The sequence below is a fragment of the Rhinoraja longicauda genome, chromosome 19 (assembly GCF_053455715.1).
Source record: "Rhinoraja longicauda isolate Sanriku21f chromosome 19, sRhiLon1.1, whole genome shotgun sequence".
In the NCBI taxonomy this organism is placed as follows: domain Eukaryota; kingdom Metazoa; phylum Chordata; class Chondrichthyes; order Rajiformes; family Arhynchobatidae; genus Rhinoraja; species Rhinoraja longicauda.
The window spans coordinates 22,402,209-22,423,299 of NC_135971.1; the positions used below are offsets into that span (position 1 = coordinate 22,402,209).

The 21,091-nt window shown below is 49.4% G+C and overlaps 1 protein-coding gene across 1 annotated transcript in view; it reads right to left on the minus strand.

Moving 5' to 3' along the window:
- Positions 1-21,091, minus strand: part of LOC144603196 (complement C4-like) — a 127,285-nt gene that overhangs the window by 72,849 nt on the left and 33,345 nt on the right. The window contains 8 exon segments of the mRNA XM_078416376.1: positions 1,447-1,586; positions 4,164-4,234; positions 5,572-5,686; positions 7,931-8,125; positions 12,180-12,248; positions 15,110-15,236; positions 17,767-17,916; positions 20,556-20,750. Coding sequence (XP_078272502.1) covers positions 1,447-1,586; positions 4,164-4,234; positions 5,572-5,686; positions 7,931-8,125; positions 12,180-12,248; positions 15,110-15,236; positions 17,767-17,916; positions 20,556-20,750 — 1,062 coding nt within the window.

Here is a 21,091-nt window from a genome sequence, read left to right on the forward strand (position 1 = left end):
ACCCTTAATCCCTTCATCCAAGTCATTAATGTATATTGTAAATAGCTGCGGTCCCTGCACCGAGCCTTGCGGTACCCCACTAGTCACTGCCTGCCATTCTGAAAGGGACCCATTTATCCCCACTCTTCGCTATCTGTCTGCCAACCAATTTTCTATCCATGTCAGTACCCTACCCCCAATACCATGTGCTCTAATTTTGCCCACTAATCTCCTATGTGGGACTTTGTCGAAGGCTTTCTGAAAGTCGAGGTACACTACACCCACCGGCTCTCCCCTGTCAATTTTCCTAGTTACATCCTCAAAAAATTCCAGAAGATTAGTCAAGCATGATTTCCCCTTCGTAAATCCATGCTGGCTCGGAACGATCCTGTTACTGCTATCCAAATGCTCCGCAATTTCGTCTTTTATAATTGACTCCAGCATCCTCCCCACCACTGATGTCAGACTAACTGGTCTATAATTTCCCGTTTTCTCTCTCCCTCCTTTCTTAAAAAGTGGGATAACATTAGCTGCCCTCCAATCCACAGGAACTGATCCTGAATCTGTAGAACGTTGGAACATCCTTCTAAACTCCAGCGAGTACAGGCCCAGTGCTGACAAACGCTCATCATGGGTTAACCCACTCATTCCTGGGATCGTTCTCGTGAACCTCCTCTGGATCCTCTCCAGAGCCAGCACATCCTTCCTCAGATATGGGGCCCAAAATGGCTCACAATATTCCAAATGGGACCTGACCTCAGCATTACATCCCTGTTATTGTATACAAGCCCGCTCGAAATAAATGCTTGAACATTGCGTTTGCTTTCTTTACTACCGATTCGACTTGCAGACTAACCCTTTTGGGAATCCTGCACCAGCTCTCCCAAGTCCCTTTGCACCTCCGGTTTCTGGATTCCCTTCCCCTGACTCTCAGTCTGAAGAAGGGTCTTCACCCGAAACGTCACCCATCCCTTCTCCCCAGAGACGCTGCCTGTCCCGCTGAGTTACTCCGGCATTTTGCGCCAATCTGCGATAAGAAATATCTTAGGGTGGCGCAGCGGTAGAGTTGCTGCCTTACAGCGAATGCAGCGCCGGAGACCCGGGTTCCATCCCGACCACGGGCGCTGCCTGTACGGAGTTTGTACGTTTTCCCCTTGTGACCTGCGTGGGTTTTCTCCGAGATCTTCGGTTTCCTCCCACACTCCAAAGAAGTGCGGGTTTGTAGGTTAATTGGCTTGGTGAGTGTGTAAATTGTCCCTAGTGGGTGTAGGGCAGTGTTAGTGTGCGGGGATCGCTGGTCGGCGCGGGCCCGGTGGGCCGTAAGGGCCTGTTTCCGCGCTGTATCTCTAAACTAAACCGTCATCTGCAGTTCCTTCCGACACGTAATTTTTGTGTAACTAAGTTCTCTTAAGAACAGGAATGTTGTGTTACAGTAGAACTGCCCGTAGTACAATTATTTCCCCTTACCTGAAGATCCTTGTTTATATAATTATAGATTACAGCTCTCACTTCTAATTGTTCATTTCTTTTCACGGAGTAGGGTAATCGTAAAGATATGAATATCTGTTTGAAAACTTTCAATGTCTTGGGTTCCGCAATGCAAAAACCTTTAATGTAAGGAAAATAAACATGAAAATGCTAACGTCAAGTAACCCTGGCCCTCCCCTTGTCTACGTGTCCCTCCCCCTGCCTGTCCCTCCCGCGTCCTACCACAGCCGGAGATCAACGCTGAACTACGATCGACCCCATTGGTGACCCTCGGCCTGACCTCGAGGAGTTGCCGGCCTTTCCCGCGGGCGCGGCGCGGACTTTAACATCGTGGAGCTCGCGATACATCGCCGGGGATTGACGGCGGAGAGCTCCGACCGCGGGGCCTGCGGACGTTAACGCCATGAAGCCCCGCGGTCTCTGGTGAGAAGAGGCCGACCCGGGAGCTCCGTGCCGCGGAGAGAGTTTCGACCGTCCCCACGCGGGGAGTTTCGATCGCCCCGACGCGAGGGCCTCGGACAGTCGGCAGCGGCGACCGCGGACGGTTCAACAGCCCCGACCGCGGGTGAACAAAGAGGAAGCTGATTGAACTTTATTACCTTCCATCACAGTGAGGAACGTGGAACCAGCTGTGGTGGATGTTTATGGTAAATTTTACTTTCTGTGGCTGTGTGTGTTGTTGCTTTTCACTCAGTATGTCTGTAAGGTAACTCAAATTTCACTGTACCTTAATTAGTGCATGTGGCAATAAATTGATCTTGAAATCTTGAACTATCCTTGATCGGACTTTGCTGGCTTTACCTTGCACTAAATGTTATTCCCCTTATCAAGTGTCTGTACACTGTGGACGGCTCGATTGCAATCGTGTGTTGTCTTTCCGCTGACTGGTTAGTACGCAACAAAAGCTTTTCACTGTACCTCGGTACACGTGACAATAAACTAAACGGAACTGAAGTCGTTGTGCCAGTTTCAAAGTTGGCTTGTCGAGTCTCATTGTCAATGACTCGTTTTCACCGAGCCCACTGCTGAAGGAAGGGTCTCAACCCGAAACGTCACCCAATCCTTCTCTCCAGAGATGCTGCCCGACCCGCTGAGTTGCTCCAGCATTTTGTGTCTATCTACGCTACCAGTGGCCTGTTTCCTTTATCGCCGTCCCTTGTTTGCATACCCTTTATTCATTTCTTCTGTATCCCTCTACGTTGCTGTCTATATCTCTCTTTTCCCTCTCCCCCGACTCTCAGTCTGAAGAAGGGTCTCGACCCGAAACGCCACCCATTCCTTCTCTCCAGAGAAGCTGAGTTACTCCGGCTTTCTGTGTCAATCTATCTTGATTTAGTTTTGGCTTCGTTTCATTTATTGTCACATGTACAGTACCGAGGTATAGTTAAAAGCTCCTTTAGTTTAGTTTAGTTTAGTTTAGTTTAGAGACGCAGTGTGGAAACAGGCCCTTCGGCCCACCGAGTCCGCGCCGACCAGCGATCCCCGCACGCTAACACTATCCTACACACACCAGGGACAATTTACACTTATACCAAACCAATTAACCTACAAACCTGCACGTCTTTGGAGTGTGGGAGGAAACCGAAGATCTCGGGGAAAACCCGCGCAGGTCACAGGGAGAACGTACAAACTCCGTACAGGCAGCGCCCGTAGTCGGGATCGAACCCGGGTCTCTGGCGCTGCATTCGCTGTAAGGCGGCAACTCTACTGCTGCGCTACCAATAGACAATAGACAACAGGTGCAGGAGGAGGCCATTCGGCCCTTCGAGCCAGCACCGCCATGCAATGTGATCATGGCTGATCATTCTCAGTCAGTACCCCATTCCTGCCTTCTCCCCATACCCCCTGACTCCTCTATCCTTAAGAGCTCTATCTAGCTCTCTCTTGAATGCATTCAGGGAATTGGCCTCCACTGCCTTCTGAGGCAGAGAATTCCACAGATTCACAACTCTCTGACTGAAAAAGGTTTTCCTCATCTCCGTTCTAAATGGCCTACCCCTTATTCTTAAACTGTGGCCCCTGGTTCTGGACTCCCCCAACATTGGGAACATGTTTCCTGCCTCTAATGTGTCCAACCCCTTAATAATCTTAGAGATACTTTAGAGATAGATACTGCGCGGAAACAGGCCCTTCGGCCCACCGGGTCCGTGCCGCCCAGCGATCCCCGCACACTAACACTATCCTACACCCACTAAGGACAATTTTTACATTTACCCAGTCAATTAACCTACATACCTGTACGTCTTTGGAGTGTGGGAGGAAACCGAAGATCTCGGAGAAAACCCACGCAGGTCACGGGGAGAGCGTACAAACTCCGTACAGACGGCGCCCGGAGTCAGGATGGAACCCGGGTCTCCGGCGCTGCATTCGCTGTAAGGCAGCAACTCTACCGCCGCGCCACCGTGCCGCCCACTCTACTCTGTCTTATACGTTTCGATAAGATCCCCAAGCTACCGAAATGGTTCTGTAAATTGTAAATTGTCCCTCGCGTGTAGGATAGTGCTAGGGTGCTGGAGGTGTAGTTCGATGGACAGGAGATTAATTGTCCCCCTGAGTGGGTGAGAAAGTGGGATAACGTAGAACTAGTGTGTGAACGTGTGATCGCTGGTCGACGCGGACTGGGTGGGCCGAAGGGCCTGGTTCCATGCTGTATCTTTCGATCGAGTTCATAAATCTCAGACCCGAAAGGTTTTCACCTTTATTCTTAAACATGCCAACGGCTTGAATTTCCCAAGTAGTTATGGAACTAGGAAGGTTAACTTGCACCCTACGAAAACAAAACAAAATCATAAATCACCATTAAGTATCAGGAATGATGCCCATGAAGGATATTCTTGCTATGGAGGGCGTGCAGCGTAGGTTCACTAGGTTAATTCCCGGAATGGCGGGACTGTCGTATGTTGAAAGGCTGGAGCGATTGGGCTTGTATACACTGGAATTTCGAAGGATGAGGGGAGATCTTATTGAAACATATAAGATAATTAGGGGATTGGACACATTAGAGGCAGGAAACATGTTCCCAATGTTGGGGGAGTCCAGAACAAGGGGCCACAGTTTAAGAATAAGGGGTAGGCCATTTAGAACGGAGATGAGGAAGAACTTTTTCAGTCAGAGAGTGGTGAAGGTGTGGAATTCTCTGCCTCAGAAGGCAGTGGAGGCCAGTTCGTTGGATGCTTTCAAGAGAGAGCTGGATAGAGCTCTTAAGGATAGCGGAGTGAGGGGGTATGGGGAGAAGGCAGGAACGGGGTACTGATTGAGAGTGATCAGCCATGATCGCATTGAATGGCGGTGCTGGCTCGAAGGGCTGAATGGCCTACTCCTGCACCTATTGTCTGTTGTCTATTGTCTAATAGACGAGGAGGGACTTGATTGAAACTTATGAACGGTGAAAGGCCTGGATGGAGTGGATGTGGAGAGGATGTTTCCACTAGTGGGAGAGTCTAGGACCAGAGACTAAAGGGCGTTCCTTTAGGAAGGAGATGAGGAGGAATTTCTTTAGTCAAGAGGGTGGTGAATCTGTGGGATTCATTGCCAAAGAAGGCCGTGGAGACCGAAGGTAATAGAGATCTTTGGAGATCTCTCCAATAGAGACCAAAGATAGACCACTCGACCTTAAAAACCGTAGGACGTAACGGCGCCATTTTAGTAGGCAGAAACTTGCTGAAACATTTAAAAAGAAAAAGATGAATTGTGAATTGATAGATGAGATATATTCTGCATTTTAATGGTATCATCACACACACTGTTCCGCCAAAACACTGATTACACTGCGAGAGGCCGAGCGAACGGTGGGTTTTGCTTACTAAAATGGCGGACGTTACGCTCCTTTGCGTACTACACTTCAGTACAGGCGATGTCGACATAGTGGTCCATCTTGCCCCTCTAGTACCTTTGGTGGAGGCCAAGTCAGTGGATATATTTAAGGCAGAGATGGATAGATTCTTGATCAGTGCGGGTGTCAGGGGTTACGGGGGGAAGGCAGGAGAATGGGGTTGGGAGGGAGAGATAGATCGGCCATGATTGAATGGTGGAGTGGACCTGATGGACCGAATGGCCTAATTCTGCTCCTTTAAACTGATGAGCTGATGAGTTTATGATCCGTACCTTTTGCTGCCTTTGTCCAAGTCTTTCAATGTCGTCCAGAGGGTGCTTTGTGGGAAGTAACTACGGACTTGAAGTTGCGTCAGATCGATGAAACTGTTGTCGTTAGTCCCGGACGCTGAAGATAAGATTTCACCTTTGAGTTTTAATTTACGGCCTAGTTTCGATAGACAATAGACAATAGGTGCAGGAGGAGGCCATTCGGCCCTTCGAGCCAGCACCGCCATTCAATGTGATCGTGGCTGATCATTCTCAATCAGTACCCCGTTCCTGCCTTCTCCCCATACCCCCTGACTCCGCTATCCTTAAGAGCTCTATCTAGCTCTCTCTTGAATGCATCCAGAGAATTGGCCTCCACTGCCTTCTGAGGCAGAGAATTCCACAGATTCACAACTCTCTGACTGAAAAAGTTTTTCCTCATCTCTGTTCTAAATGACCTACCCCTTATTCTTAAACTGTGTGGCCCCTGGTTCTGGACTCCCCCAACATTGGGAACATGTTTCCTGCCTCTAACGTGTCCAACCCCTTAATAATCTTATACGTTTCGATAAGATCTCCTCTCATCCTTCTAAATTCCAGTGTTTACAAGCCTAGTCGCTCCAGTCTTTCAACATATGATAGTCCCGCCATTCCGGGAATTAACCTAGTAAACCTATGCTGCACGCCCTCAATAGCAAGAATATCCTTCCTCAAATTTGGAGACCAAAACTGCACACAGTACTCCAGGTGCGGTCTCACTAGGGCCCTGTACAACTGCAGAAGGACCTCTTTGCTCCTATACTCAACTCCTCTTGTTATGAAGGCCAACATTCCATTGGCTTTCTTCACTGCCTGCTGTACCTGCATGCTTCCTTTCAGTGACTGATGCACTAGGACACCCAGATCTCGTTGTACGTCCCCGGTTCCTAACTTGACACCATTCAGATAATACTCTGCTTTCCTATTCTTACCACCAAAGTGGATAACCTCACACTTATCCACATTAAACTGCATCTGTCATGCATTCACACAAACTGTCCAAGTCACCCTGCAACCTCATAGCATCTTCCTCACAGTTCACACTACCACCCAGCTTTGTATCATCTGCAAATTTGCTAATGGTGCTTTTAATCCCTTCATCCAAGTCATTAATGTATATTGTAAATAGCTGCGGTCCCAGCACCGAGCCTTGCGGTACCCCACTAGTCACTGCCTGCCATTCTGAAAGGGACCCATTTATCCCCACTCTTTGCTTTCTGTCTGCCAACCAATTTTCTATCCATGTCAGTACCCTACCCCCAATACCATGTGCTCTAATTTTGCCCACTAAACTCCTATGTGGGGCCTTATCGAAGGCTTTCTGAAAGTCGAGGTACACCACATCCTCCGGCTCTCCCCTGTCAATTTTCCTGGTTACATCCTCAAAGAATTCCAGAAGATTAGTCAAGCATGATTTCCCCTTCGTAAATCCATGCTCACTCGGAACGATCCTGTTACTACTATCCAAATGCTCCGCAATTTCGCCTTTTATAATTGACTCCAGCATCTTCCCCACCACTGATGTCAGACTAACTGGTATTTGTTTTATTTTATTTTTTCATATTTCAGATACTGCGCGGAAACAGGCCTTTTCGGCCCACCAAATCCGCGCCTCCCAGCGATCCCCGCACATTAACACTATCCTACACACACTAGGGACAATTTTTACATTTACCCAGTCAATTAACCTACATACCTGTACGTCTTTGGAGTGTGGGAGGAAACCGAAGATCTCGGAGAAAACCCACGCAGGTCACGGGGAGAACGTACAAACTCCGTACAGGCAGCGCTCGTAGTCAGGATCGAACCTGAGTCTCCGGCGCTGCATTCGCTGTAAAGCAGCAACTCTACCGTTGCTCCACCGTGCCGCCATAATTTCCCGTTTTCTCTCTCCCTCCTTTCTTAAAAAGTGGGACAACATTAGCTGTCCGATGTCGGGAAGCTCCAAACCACACGAGGTTCGACCAGCCCCGACCCGGGGAAGATCGTCCCGCGTGGGGGAGCTGAGATTCCCCCCCAATGCGGGAGCTTGATCGCCCTGACGCGGAGCGCACAAACGCCGCCGGCTACGGGAGTCAAGATCGTCCCGTCAACGGAAGGTTCGAGGCCCCCCCGAGAACAAAGAAGGGAAGAGATTGAACTCTTTTGTCGCCTTCCATCACAGTGAGGAATGTGGAGGGGTCACTGTGGGGGATGTTCATGTTAACATGTACTTTGTGGGTCCTGTTGCTTTTTATTGGCGTGACTGTACGGCAAATGGAATTCCTCGTGTGTTGCAAAGCACGCTTGGCTAGTAAAGTGTGGTTGTGGTTGTGTTTCTGTGCTTCCACACGCCAACACTTACATCTCCCCAATGCTTCCTCCGCGTAGGTCTGGTTTCTTCTCAGCTCCCTGGCATAATGGCAGCAGTCAAGGAAGGTCTCCCGACACCTCTCCTCCCGCACCCTCTTCGCCCGGTCGTCACACCGCTTCTTCATTGGGATCAAGGTGATGCCGTCCTTGCAACAGCTCTTCAGCCTTTCATCCTTGTACTGGCCCACTAAGATACAGACACAGTTAACTCGCGTAAGGAGGAAGGAGACGAGGGGGGGAGTCTCTTTTGTCTGAGACACCGCGGGTTGGCGTGAGGCCAACCTATACGCCAGCAAACTGTTGTGATATTGCAGGTACTACTTTGTTGTATCACAAGTGACCATAGAAACAGAAACATAGAAAATAGGTGCAGGAGTAGGCCATTCGGCCCTTCGAGCCTGTACGCACCGCCATTCAATATGATCATGGCTGATCATCCAGCTCAGTAGCCTGTACCTGCCTTCTCTCCATACCCCCTGATCCCTTTAGCCACAAGGGCCACATCTAACTCTCTCTTAAATATAGCCAATGAACTGGCCTCAACTACCTTCTGTGGCAGAGAATTCCACAGATTCACCACTCCAGATCCAGAGCAAGCAAGATCATGAGGGACCCCTGCCACCCCAGTAACGGACTGTTCCAGATGCTACGGTCAGGCAAACGCCTCCGCTGTCACGCTGTGAAAACGGAGAGGATGAGACGGAGCTTCTTCCCACAGGCCATCAGGACTGTCAACTTTGATAACCCCAGAGACTAAATTTTTGTCGACACTTTTTGTGCTATGTTTAGTAACTTATTAACTTTATTTATATGCTGTAACTGTAATTATTTTTGTGCACAACCCGCAGGCATTGCCACTTTCATTTCACTGCACATCGAGTATGTGTATGTGACAAATAAATTTGACTTGACTTGACTTGACTTCTCTGTGTGAAAAAAAACTTTCTCATCTCGGTCCTAAAAGACTTCCTCCTTATCCTTAAACTGTGACCCCTTGTTCTGGACTTTCCCAACATCGGGAACAATCTTCCTGCATCTAGCCTCTCCAACCCCTTAAGGATTTTGTAAGTTTCTATAAGATCCCCCCTCAATCTTCTAAATTCCAGCGAGTACAAGCCGAGTCTATCCAGTCTTTCTTCATATGAAAGTCCTGCCATCCCAGGGATCAATCTGGTGAACCTTCTCTGTACTCCCTCTATGGCAAGAATGTCTTTCCTCAGATTAGGAGACCAAAACTGTACGCAATACTCCAGGTGCGGTCTCACCAAGGCCCTGTACAACTGCAGCAGAACCTCCCTGCTCCTATACTCAAATCCCCTCGCTATGAATGCCAACATACCATTGGCTTTCTTCACTGCCTGCTGCACCTGCATGCCTACCACCCGGAGATGAGTGACCTCCCGGAGATGAGTGACCACCTGCTGAGGAGTGACCACCATGACAGCGAAAAAAGCAATTGTGTTTTAGTTGTGTTTGTTGAATATATTTTAGCCCTAGAAAGATAAAGGAAAAACCCAAGCAAACCAAAGTGAACTGTGAGGAGGATGCTGTGAGGTTGCAGGGTGACTTGGACAGGTTGGGCGAGTGGGCGGATGCATGGCAGATGCAGTTTAATGTGGATAAGTGTGGGGTTATCCACATTGGTGGTAAGAATAGGAAGGCAGAGTATTATCTGAATGGTGTCAAGTTAGGAAAAGTGAACGTACAACGAGATCTGGTAGGTTAATTCCCGGAATGGCAGGACTGTCATATGTTGAAAGACTGGAGCGACTAGGCTTGTATACACTGGAAAGATTTTATATAAGACAAGGGGGATCATATCATATCATATCATATATATACAGCCGGAAACAGGCCTTTTTGGCCCTCCAAGTCCGTGCCGCCCAGTGATCCCCGTACATTAACACTATCCTACACCCACTAGGGACAATTTTTTCACATTTACCCAGCCAATTAACCTACATACCTGTACGTCTTTGGAGTGTGGGAGGAAACCGAAGATCTCGGAGAAAACCCACGCAGGTCACGGGGAGAACGTACAAACTCCTTAGAGTGCAGCACCCGTAGTCAGGATCGAACCTGAGTCTCCGGCGCTGCATTCGCTGTAAAGCAGCAACTCTACCGCTGTGATATTGCTGGGACTACTTTGTTGTGTCACAAGGACTACTTTGTTTGCCTGCGTAGTAACATGTATATAAGGGAATGAGGTGATTAGGTGGGCACTCTGGTTCCAGGTGGCCGTGGAATAAACAGCCTGGAGTTAAGCTCCAGCATTGTAACTTTTTACACACGTGTACTTGTGGTCCGTCCAGGGTCATAACAAAGGTACAACAGGTACCGGACCACGAAGTATAACACAAACCTGAAAATCTCCCGGCACCATGTTATCGGAAAGATGTTGTCAAACGTGTAAGATTATTAAGGAGTTGGACACGCTAGAGGCAGGAAACATGTTCCGAATGTTGGGGGAGTCCAGAACCAGGGCCGACAGTTTAAGAATAAGGGGTTGGCCGTTTAGATTAAGATTTAGAGATACAGCACGGAAACAGGCCCTTCGGCCCACTGAGTCCGCGCCGCCCAGCGATCCCCGCACGCTAACACTATCCTACACACACTAGGGACGATTTTTTTTACATATTACCCAGTCAATTAACCTACATACCTGTACGTTTTTGGAATGTGGGAGGAAACCGAAGATCTCGGAGAAAACCCACGCAGGTCACGGGGAGAACGTACAAACTCCATACAGACGGCGCCCGTAGTCAGGATCGAACCTGAGTCTCCGGCGCTGCATTCGCTGTAAGGCAGCAACTCTACCGCTGCGCCACCGTGCCACCATTAAGGGGTTGGCCACGTTAGATGCAGGAAGCATGTTCTCGATGATGGGGGGAGTCCGGAACCAGGGGCCACAGTTTAAGAATAAGGGGTAGGCCATTTAGAACGGAGATGAGGAAAAACTTTTTCAGTCAGAGAGTTGCGACTCTGTGGAATTCTCTGCCTCAGAAGGCAGTGGAGGCCAATTCTCTGAATGCATTCAAGAGAGAGCTAGATAGAGCTCTTAAGGATAGCGGAGTCAGGGGGTATGGGGAGAAGGCAGGAATGGGGTACTGATTGAGAATGATCAGCCATGATCACATTGAATGGCGGTGCTGGCTCGAAGGGCCGAATGGCCTCCTCCTGCACCTATTGTCTGTTGTCTATTGTCTATTGAAAGGGTTCAGAGAAGATTTACGAGGATGTTGCCAGGACTAGAGGGTGTGAGCTACAGGGAGAGGTTGAGCAGGCTGGGTCTCTATTCCATGGAGCGCAGGAGGATGAGGGGAGATCTTATAGAGGTGTGGAAAATCATGAGGGGAATAGATCGGGTAAACGCACAGAGTCTCTTGCCCAGAGTAGGGGAATCGAGGACCAGAGGATACAGGTTCAAGGTGAAGGGGGAAAAGATTTAATAAGAATCTGAGGGGCAACTTTTTCACACAGTTGGTTTACAATGTTACCAAGCCGATTAAGCTACAAACCTGTGCGACTTTGAAGTGTGGGAGGAAATGGAAGATGTGGGAGAAGACCTATGCAGGACACGGGGAGAACGTACAAACTCCGTACAGACAGCACCCGTGGTGCTTTTAATTTTTGGGCACCCGGTACAGAGGGGGGAGGGTCAGGAGGGAGGAGGGGGTCTCCCTGTCGGTCTGCTCCTGGGCCTGGCCAAGATGGCCATCCGCGGGTCCAGGCAGCGGGCAGTCGACGGCCTCACAGAAGTCGGCTGCCTACCCCTGTTCCGGGCTTACGTCCGTGCCCGCGTGTCCCTGGAGAGGGAACACGCGGTGTCCACGAGGACTCTGGAGGCCGTCCGGGAACGCTGGTCGCCGCGGGGGGTTGAATGTATTGTTGACAGAGATGGCGGGATTTTAATGTAATAATTGTTTAATTTGTAAACGGCCGATACAGGCGGCTTTTGTTTGATCACATTTTGCTTAGTATGTTTGTATGTTTTTCTTTAGAATAAAACTTTTATATATTTAAAAAAAAAAAAAAAAAAAAAAAAAAGTGGTCAGGATCGAACCAGGGCCTCTGGCGCTGTGAGGCGGCAACTCTACTGCCGCTCCACCGTATTGAGTTAAACTACATTCGTCTGCCTGCATGTGATCCACAACCCCACCCCCCCCTGTTTTTATTTCAGAATGGCAAATTTTTCAAACGTTTTTTTCCACGAATGAACGGGATCGCAAACCGTTTCTTACATTTTCCCATGTACTCCATCTGGAGGTTAAGTGACCTTTTCGTCCGCCCCTGCGTTCTGCAGGACAAACCTGTCAGGAGGCAACAGACAGTGAATTAGAGCGTGGCGCAGTGGTCGAGTTGCCGCCTCACGTCGCCAGAGACCATCCGAGAGCAGAATGAGGCCATTCGGCCCATCGAGTCCACTCCGCCATTCAATCACGCCTGGTCCATCTCTCCCCCTCTCGGTCGAGTTGCCGCCTCACAGCGCCAGAGACCATCCGGGAGCAGAATGAGGCCATTCGGCCCATCGAGTCCACTCCGCCATTCAATCACGCCTGGTCCATCTCTCCCCCTCCCAACCCCATTCTCCTGCCTTCTCCCCATGACCCCTGACACCCGCACCAATCAAGAATCCATCTATCTCTGCCTGAAAAATATCCACTGACTTGTGGCCTCCACAGCCTTCTGTGGCAAAGAATTCCTCTAGATTTACCACCCTCTGACTAAAGAAATTCCTCCTCATCTCCTTCCTAAAGGAACGTCCTTTAATTCTGAGGCTGTGCCCTCTGGTCCTAGACTCTCCCACCAGTGGGAACATCCTCTCCACATCCACTCTATCCAGGCCGCTCACTATTCTGTACGTTTCAATGAGGCCCCCCCCATCTTCATTCATGTTTTTATAACATCCATTGAAGCCACTGTCACTGTCAGAGTGAGGCCCAGTGCAAATTGGAGGAACAGCACCTCATATTTCGCTCGGGCAGCTTACACCCCAGCGGTATGAACATTGACTTCTCCAACTTCAGATAGTCCCTGCTTTCCCTCTCTATTCCTTCCCCCTTCCCAGTTCTCCCACTAGTTTTCCTGTCTCCAACTACATTCTATCTTTGTCCCGCCCCCCTCCCCTGACATCAGTCTGTAACCCTTGCTTTCCCTCTCCCTCCATCCCCACCCCGACCCAAGTCGTTGTACTGGTATCAAAGTCGTCTTGTTGAGTCTCATTGTCTAGTAACTCATAGACAATAGACAATAGGTGCAGGAGGAGGCCTTTCGGCCCTTCGAGCCAGCACCGCCATCCAATGTGATCATGGCCGATCATTCTCAATCAGTACCCCGTTCCTGCCCTCTCCCCATACCCACTGACTCCGCTATCCTTAAGAGCTCTATCTAGCTCTCTCTTGAAAGCATCCAGAGAATTGGCCTCCACTGCCTTCTGAGGCAGAGAATTCCACAGATTCACAACTCTCTGACTGAAAAAGTTTTTCCTCATCTCCGTTCTAAATGGCCTATCCCTTATTCTTAAACTGTGGCCCCTGGTTCTGGACTCCCCCAACATTGGGAACATGTTTTCTGCCTCTAACGTGTCCAATCCCTTAATAATCTTATATGATTCAATAAGATACCCTCTCATCCTTCTAAATTCCAGTGTATACAAGCCTAGTCGCTCCAGTCTTTCAACATACGACAGTCCCGCCATTCCGGGAACTAACCTAGTAAACCTACGCTGTACGTCCTCAATAGCAAGAATATCCTTCCTCAAATTTGGAGACCAAAACTGCACACAGTACTCCAGGTGTGGTCTCACTAGGGCCCTGTACAACTGTAGAAGGACCTCTTTGCTCCTATACTCAACTCCTCTTGTTATGAAGGCCAACATTCCATTGGCTTTCTTCACTGCCTGCTGTACCTGCATGCTTCCTTTCAGTGACTGATGCACTAGGACACCCAGATCGCGTTGTACGTCCCCTGTTCCTAACTTGACACCATTCAGATAATACTCTGCCTTTCTATTCTTACCACCAAAGTGGATAACCTCACACTTATCCACATTAAACTGCATCTGCCATGCATCCGCCCACTCACACAACCTGTCCAAGTCACCCTACAACCTCATAGCATCTTCCTCACAGTTCACACTGCCACCCAGCTTTGCATCATCTGCAAATTTGCTAATGGTACTTTTAATCCCTTCATCCAAGCCATCAATGTATATTGTAAATAGCTGCGGTCCCAGCACCGAGCCTTGCGGTACCCCACTAGTCACTGCCTGCCATTCTGAAAGGGACCCATTTATCCCCACTCTTCGCTTTCTGTCTGCCAACCAATTTTCTATCCATGTCAGTACCCTACCTCCAATACCATGTGCTCTAATTTTGCCCACTAATCTCCTATGTGGGACCTTGTCGAAGGCTTTCTGAAAGTCGAGGTACACCACATCCTCCGGCTCTCCCCTGTCAATTTTCCTAGTTACATCCACAAAGAATTCCAGTAGATTAGTCAAGCATGATTTCCCCTTCGTAAATCCATGCTGACTCGGAACGATCCTGTTACTGCTATCCAAATGCTCCGCAATTTCGTCTTTTATAATTGACTCCAGCATCCTCCCCACCACTGACGTCAGACTAACTGGTCTATAATTTCCCGTTTTCTCTCTCCCTCCTTTCTTAAAAAGTGGGACAACATTAGCTACCCTCCAATCCACAGGAACTGATCGTGAATCTGTAGAACATTGGTACATCCTTCTAAACTCCAGCGAGTACAGGCCCAGTGCTGACAAACGCTCATCATGGGTTAACCCACTCATTCCTGGGATCGTTCTCGTAAACCTCCTCTGGACCCTCTCCAGAGCCAGCACATCCTTCCTCAGATATGGGGCCCAAAATGGCTCACAAGGGACCCATTCATCCCCACTCTTTGCTGTCTGTCTGCCAACCAATTTTCTATCCATGTCAGTACCCTACCCCCAATACCATGTGCTCTAATTTAGCCCACTAATCTCTCTACGTCGCCGCCTGTACCTCACGCTTCCCTCTCCCCCCGATTCTCGGTCTGAAGAAGGGTCGAGGCCCCGAACGTCACCCACCCCTTCTCTCCAGAGACGCTGCCTGAGTGGCTGAGTTACTCCAGCTTTCCGCGTCTATCCTCTCCCTTCCGCAAGCCTTCTGCTCACCTTCTCGAATCTTTGAGGCACCGGTGTTGGAGATGAAGGCCAGCCCGGCGTCCATGAACACGTGCGCACCATCCACACCCCCTCCAAAACTGCAGCCGAGGTCGTAGGAGTTCATTCGTTCGAATATCTGCAAGGAGACACATCACGCGGGACTTCGTAAGAAAACTACTGCAGATGCTGGTACAAATCGAAGGTATTTATTTGCTATTCTTGCTATTGAGGGCGTGCAGCGTAGGTTTACCGGGTTAATTCCCGGAATGGCAGGACTGTTGTCTGTTGAAAGACTGGAGCGACTGGGCTTGTATACACTGGAATTTACAAGGACGAGAGGGGGTCTTATCGAAACGTATAAGATTATTAAGGGGTTGGACGCGTTAGAGGCAGGAAACATGTTCCCAATGTTGGGGGAGTCCAGAACCAGGGGCCACACACAGTTTAAGAATAAGGGGTTGGCCATTTAGAACTGAGATGAGGAAAAACTTTTTCAGTCAGAGAGTTGTGAATCTGTGGAATTCTCTGCCTCAGAAGGCAGTGGAGGCCAATTCTCTGAATGCATTCAAGAGAGAGCTGGATAGAGCTCTTAAGGATAGCGGAGTCAGGGGGTATGGGGAGAGGGCAAGAACGGGGTACTGATTGAGAATGATCAGCCATGATCACATTGAATGGCGGTGCTGGCTCGAAGGGCCGAATGGCCTCCTCCTGCACCTATTGTCTATTGTCTATTGCTCCTCTAGTATCTTTGGTTGGCACGCAACAAATGCCTTTCACTGCACCTAATCCTCACTGTACCTGTAGCCAATTAACCAGCAAGCCTGCACGTCTTTGGAGTGTGGGAGGAGACCGGAGCACCCGGAGAAAACCCACGCAGGTCACGGGGAGAACGTACAAACTCCGTACAGACAGCGCCCGTGGTCGGGACCGAACCCGGGTCTCCGGCGCTGTGAGGCAGCAACTCTACCGCTGCGCCTACGTGCCACCCTGATACACACAGTAACATTTCAATAACGCAGAATGTTTTGGACTTTGATGGTGGTGGACGGGCGTTTGGGGATTTTTGGATATTATTTCTATTAAGACACTTTTATAGAGTCACAGGACTATAAGGGTTGGAAACAGGCCCTTTGGCCCAATTAACCATATAACCATATAACCATATAACAATTACAGCACGGAAACAGGCCCGTTCGGCCCTACCAGTCCACGCCGACCATTCTCCCTGACCTAGTCTCATCTACCCGCTCTCAGACCATAACCCTCCAATCCCTTCCCATCCATATACCTATCCAATTTACTCTTAAATAATAAAATCGAGCCTGCCTCCACCACTTCCACCGGAAGCCCATTCCATACAGCCACCACCCTCTGAGTAAAGAAGTTACCCCTCATGTTACCCCTAAACTTTTGTCCCTTAATTCTGAAGTTATGTCCCCTTGTTGGAATCTTCCCCACTCTCAAAGGGAAAAGCCTACCCACGTCAACTCTGTCCGTCCCTCTTAAAATTAAAAAAACCTCTATCAAGCCCCCCCTCAACCTTCTACGCTCCAAAGAATAAAGACCCAACCTGCTCAACCTCTCTCTGTAGCTTAAGTGCTGAAACCCAGGCAACATTCTAGTAAATCTCCTCTGTACCCTCTCCATTTTGTCGACATCCTTCCTATAATTTGGCGACCAGAACTGCACACCATACTCCAGATTCGGCCTCACCAATGCCCTGTACAATTTTAACATTACATCCCAACTTCTATATTCGATGCTCTGATTTATAAAGGCAAGCATACCAAACGCCTTCTTCACCACCCTATCCACACGAGATTCCACCTTCAGGGAACAATGCACAGTTATTCCCAGATCCCTCTGTTCCACTGCATTCCTCAATTCCCTACCATTTACCCTGTACGTCCTATTTTGATTTGTCCTACCAAAATGCAGCACCTCACACTTATCAGCATTAAACTCCATCTGCCATCTTTCAGCCCACCCTTCCAAAAGGCCCAAGTCTCTCTGTAGACTTTGAAACTCTACTTCATTATTAACTACCACCACCTATCTTAGTATCATCTGCATACTTACTAATTACAGCCATTGAGTCATACAGAGGGGAAACAGGCCCTGGTGGAATGGTCCAAACACAGGCAAGTAGGTCCCGTAGAGATGGGACACGTTGGTCGGCATGGGCAAGATGGGCCGAAGGGCCTGCTTCCATGCTCTATGACTATATGGCAATATGTGGCAATAAACAAAACTGTGGCGGCTCCCAAGGGTCGGGCCATACCATACCACGACCGACCCCTCGGCACGGGAATGGACCAGTCCAGGGGGGCGGTCCTGGACTAGGTATATAAGGACAAGGTTTTGGGCGCGAAGCCGTCCCAGCAGACTCGACCCGTCTGATAACTGAGTAATAAATCAAACGCCCCAAAATATCCGGCTCCTTGCCTTTATTTCGGGCCTCTCTCGACGCGCCACATTGGTGACCTCGACGGTCCATTCATAGTAGCATGGACACACGATCGAAAGCCGACCGTCCGTCCAGCTCGCACGCCGACCAGGCCGCAGCTGTCGACGCGGTAGCCATCAAGCTCCCGACTTTCTGGACCACCCGGGCTCGCGTTATTTCGGGCCTCTCTCGACGCGCCACAAAACCGAACTAAACGTACCTGTTTGGCTGTAAGTTTATTCTTGCTGTTGAGGATGTAGATCGCACTGTCCACCATGGCAAGTGATGCTTGTCCCTCATCTCCCATTTCAATCGTTATATGTGCGGTCTCATCGGGTAAATATTCATTCTTCGCAACATTGATCGATATCTACATCGGACAAAAAAAATCGCAGATTCTAAGCATTGACCTTCACCGGAATAGACACAGCGTGGAAACAGGCCATTCGGCCCAACTTGCCCACACCGGCCAACATGCCGCATCTACACCGGTCCCACCTGCCCGAGCTTGGTCCATATTCTGTCCTATCCATGTACCTGTCTAACTGTTCCTTAAACGTTAGGATAGTCCCAGCCTCAACTACCTCCTCTGGCAGCTCGTTCCACACACCCACCGCCCTCTGTGTGAAAAAGTTATCCCTCAGATTCCTATTAAATCTTTCCCCCCCTCCCCTTAAACCTATGTCCTCTGGTCCTCGATTCCCCTACTCTGGGCAAGAGACTCTGTGTGTCTACGCGATCTATTCCCCTCATGATTCTGTACACCTCCCCTCATCCTCCTGCGCTCCGAGGAATAGAGACCCAGCCTGCTCAACCTCTCCCTGTAGCTCACACCCTCTAGTCCGGGCAACATCCTGGTAAATCTTTTCTGAACCCTTTCCAGCTTGACAATATCTTTAGTTTACTTTAGTTTAGCTCTTAGGCCTAACAGAATCAAGGGATATGGGGAGAAAGCAGGGATGGGATCCTGATTCTGGATGATCAGCTGGCTCGAAGGGCCGAATGGCCTACTCCTGCACCTATTTTCTATATATCTACATATCAGGCCCTCGAGCCAGCACCGCCATTCATTGTGATCATGGCTGATCGTCCACAATCAGTAACCCGTGCCTGCCTTCTCCCCATATCCCTTGATTCCACTAGCCCCTAGAGCTCTATCTAACTCTCTCTTAAATCCATCCAATGATTTGGCTTCCATTGCCTTCTGTGGCAGAAAATTCCACAAATTCACAACTCTCTGGGTGAATAAGTTCCTTCTCACCTCAGTTTTGAATGACCTCCCCTTTATTCTAAGACTGTGTGGCCCCTGGTTCTGGACTCCCCCAACATTGGGAACATTTTTCCTGCGTCTAGCTTGTCCAGTCCTTTTATAACTTTAAATGTTTCTATAAGATCCACTCTCATCCTTCTAAACTCCAGTGAATACAAGCCTAGTCTTTTCAATTGTTCCTCATGTGACAGTCCCGACATCCCAGGGATTAATCTCGTGAACCTACGCTGCACTGCCTCAATTACAAGGATGTCCTTCCTCAAATTACCAAAACTGTACACAATACTCCAGATGTGGCCTTACCAGGGCTCTATACAACTGCAGAAGGACCTCTTCACTCTAATATTGAAATCCTCTCGTTATGAAGGCCAACGTTATGAAGTTAGCTTTCTTCACTGCCTGCTGTACCTACACACCAACTTTCAGTGACTGGTGTACAAGGACACCCAGGTCTCGCTGCACCTCCCCCTTACCTAACCTAACACCATTGAGATAATAATCTGCCTCCTTGTTTTTGCCTCCAAAGTGGATAACCTCACATTTATCTATATTATACTGCATCTGCCACGCATCTGCCCACTCACTCAACCTGTCCAGGTCACCCTGCAACCTCCTAACATCCTCTTCGCAGTTCACACTGCCACCCAGCTTTGTGTCATCCGCAAACTTGCTAGTGTTGCTTCTAATTCCCTCTTCCAAATCATTAATATATATGGTAAACAGTTGCGGCCCCAACACCGAGCCTTGCGGCACTCCACTCGCCACTGCCTGCCATTTTGAAAAGGACCCGTTTACTCCTACTCTTTGCTTCCTGTCTGCCAACCAATTTTCTATCCATGTCAACACCCTACCCCCAATACCATGTGCTCTAATTTTACTCACCAATCTCCCGTGCGGGACCTTATCAAAGGCTTTCTGAAAGTCTAGATACACTACATCCACTGGCTCCCCTTCATCCATTTTACTTGTCACATCCTCATAAAATTCCAGAAGGTTAGTCAAGCATGATTTCCCTTTCATAAATCCATGCTGACTTGGACTTATCCTTTTACTGCTATCCTAATGCACCGTTATTACCTCTTTAATAATTGACTCCAGCATCTTTCCCACCATCCCCGATTTCTCTCTCGCTCCTTTCTTGAAAAGTGGGATAACATTAACTATCCTCCGAACATGCTACTTGAAACACAGAAGGATCTCATAGGAACATAAAAAATTCTTAAGGGATTGGACAGGTTAGAGGCAGGAAAAATGTTCCCGATGTTGGGGGAGTCCACAACCAGGGGTCACACACAGTTTAAGAATAAGGGGTCGGCCATTTTGGACTGAGATGAGGAAAAACCTTTTCCACCCAGAGTTGTGAATCTGTGGAATTCTCTGCCACAGAAGGCAGTGGAGGCCAATTCACTGGATGCTTTCAAGATTTAGCTCTTAGGGCTAACGGAATCAAGGGATGTGGGGAGAAAGCAGGAACGGGGCACTGATTGTGGGCGATCAGCCGTGATCACATTGAATGGCGGTGCTGGCTCGAAGGGTCGAGCGGCCTCCTCCTGCACCTATTGTCTGTGTTTCTATGTGGAGAGGCAGCGCGGAAACAGGCCCTTCGGCCCGCCGAATCCGCGCCAACCGGCGATCCCCGCCGCACACTCACGGTACCCTGCACGCGCACACACGCGCGCACACACGCGCACACACGCGCACACACGCACAGAGGGACAATTTTATGTTTCTAATCCCACCTGCGCCTCACAGACATCTTTCACATCGATCCAGGCGGAGTTTGCGACCATCTCTGTCTTGCCACCGACAGTGATGAAGTAGTAGAGGACGAGGCGGACGGACGGGACCATCTCCACACTCACGGGCACAGTGAGCTTGGTCAGTTCTGATTTCTGCACGTGGCCCATTTTCACAACCTTGCCTTTGCTTATGATCTACGCAGAGAGCAGCAGTTTGTTCCAGTTCAGTTCAGTTTAGAGATACAGTGCGGAAACGGGCCCTTCGGCCCACCGCGTCCGCGCCGACCAGCGATCCCCGCACACTGACACCACACCTCGCACACACTCGGGACCATTGACACTTACACCAAGCCAATTAACCTGCAAACCTTGCGCGTCTTTGGAGTGCGGGAGGAAACCGGAGATCTCGGGGGAAAACCCACGCAGGTCACGGGGAGAACGTGCAAGCTCCGTACAGACGACACTCGTAGTCGGGATCGAACCCGGGTCTCCGGTGCTGCAAGCGCTGTAAGACTGCAACTCTACCGCTGCGCCAC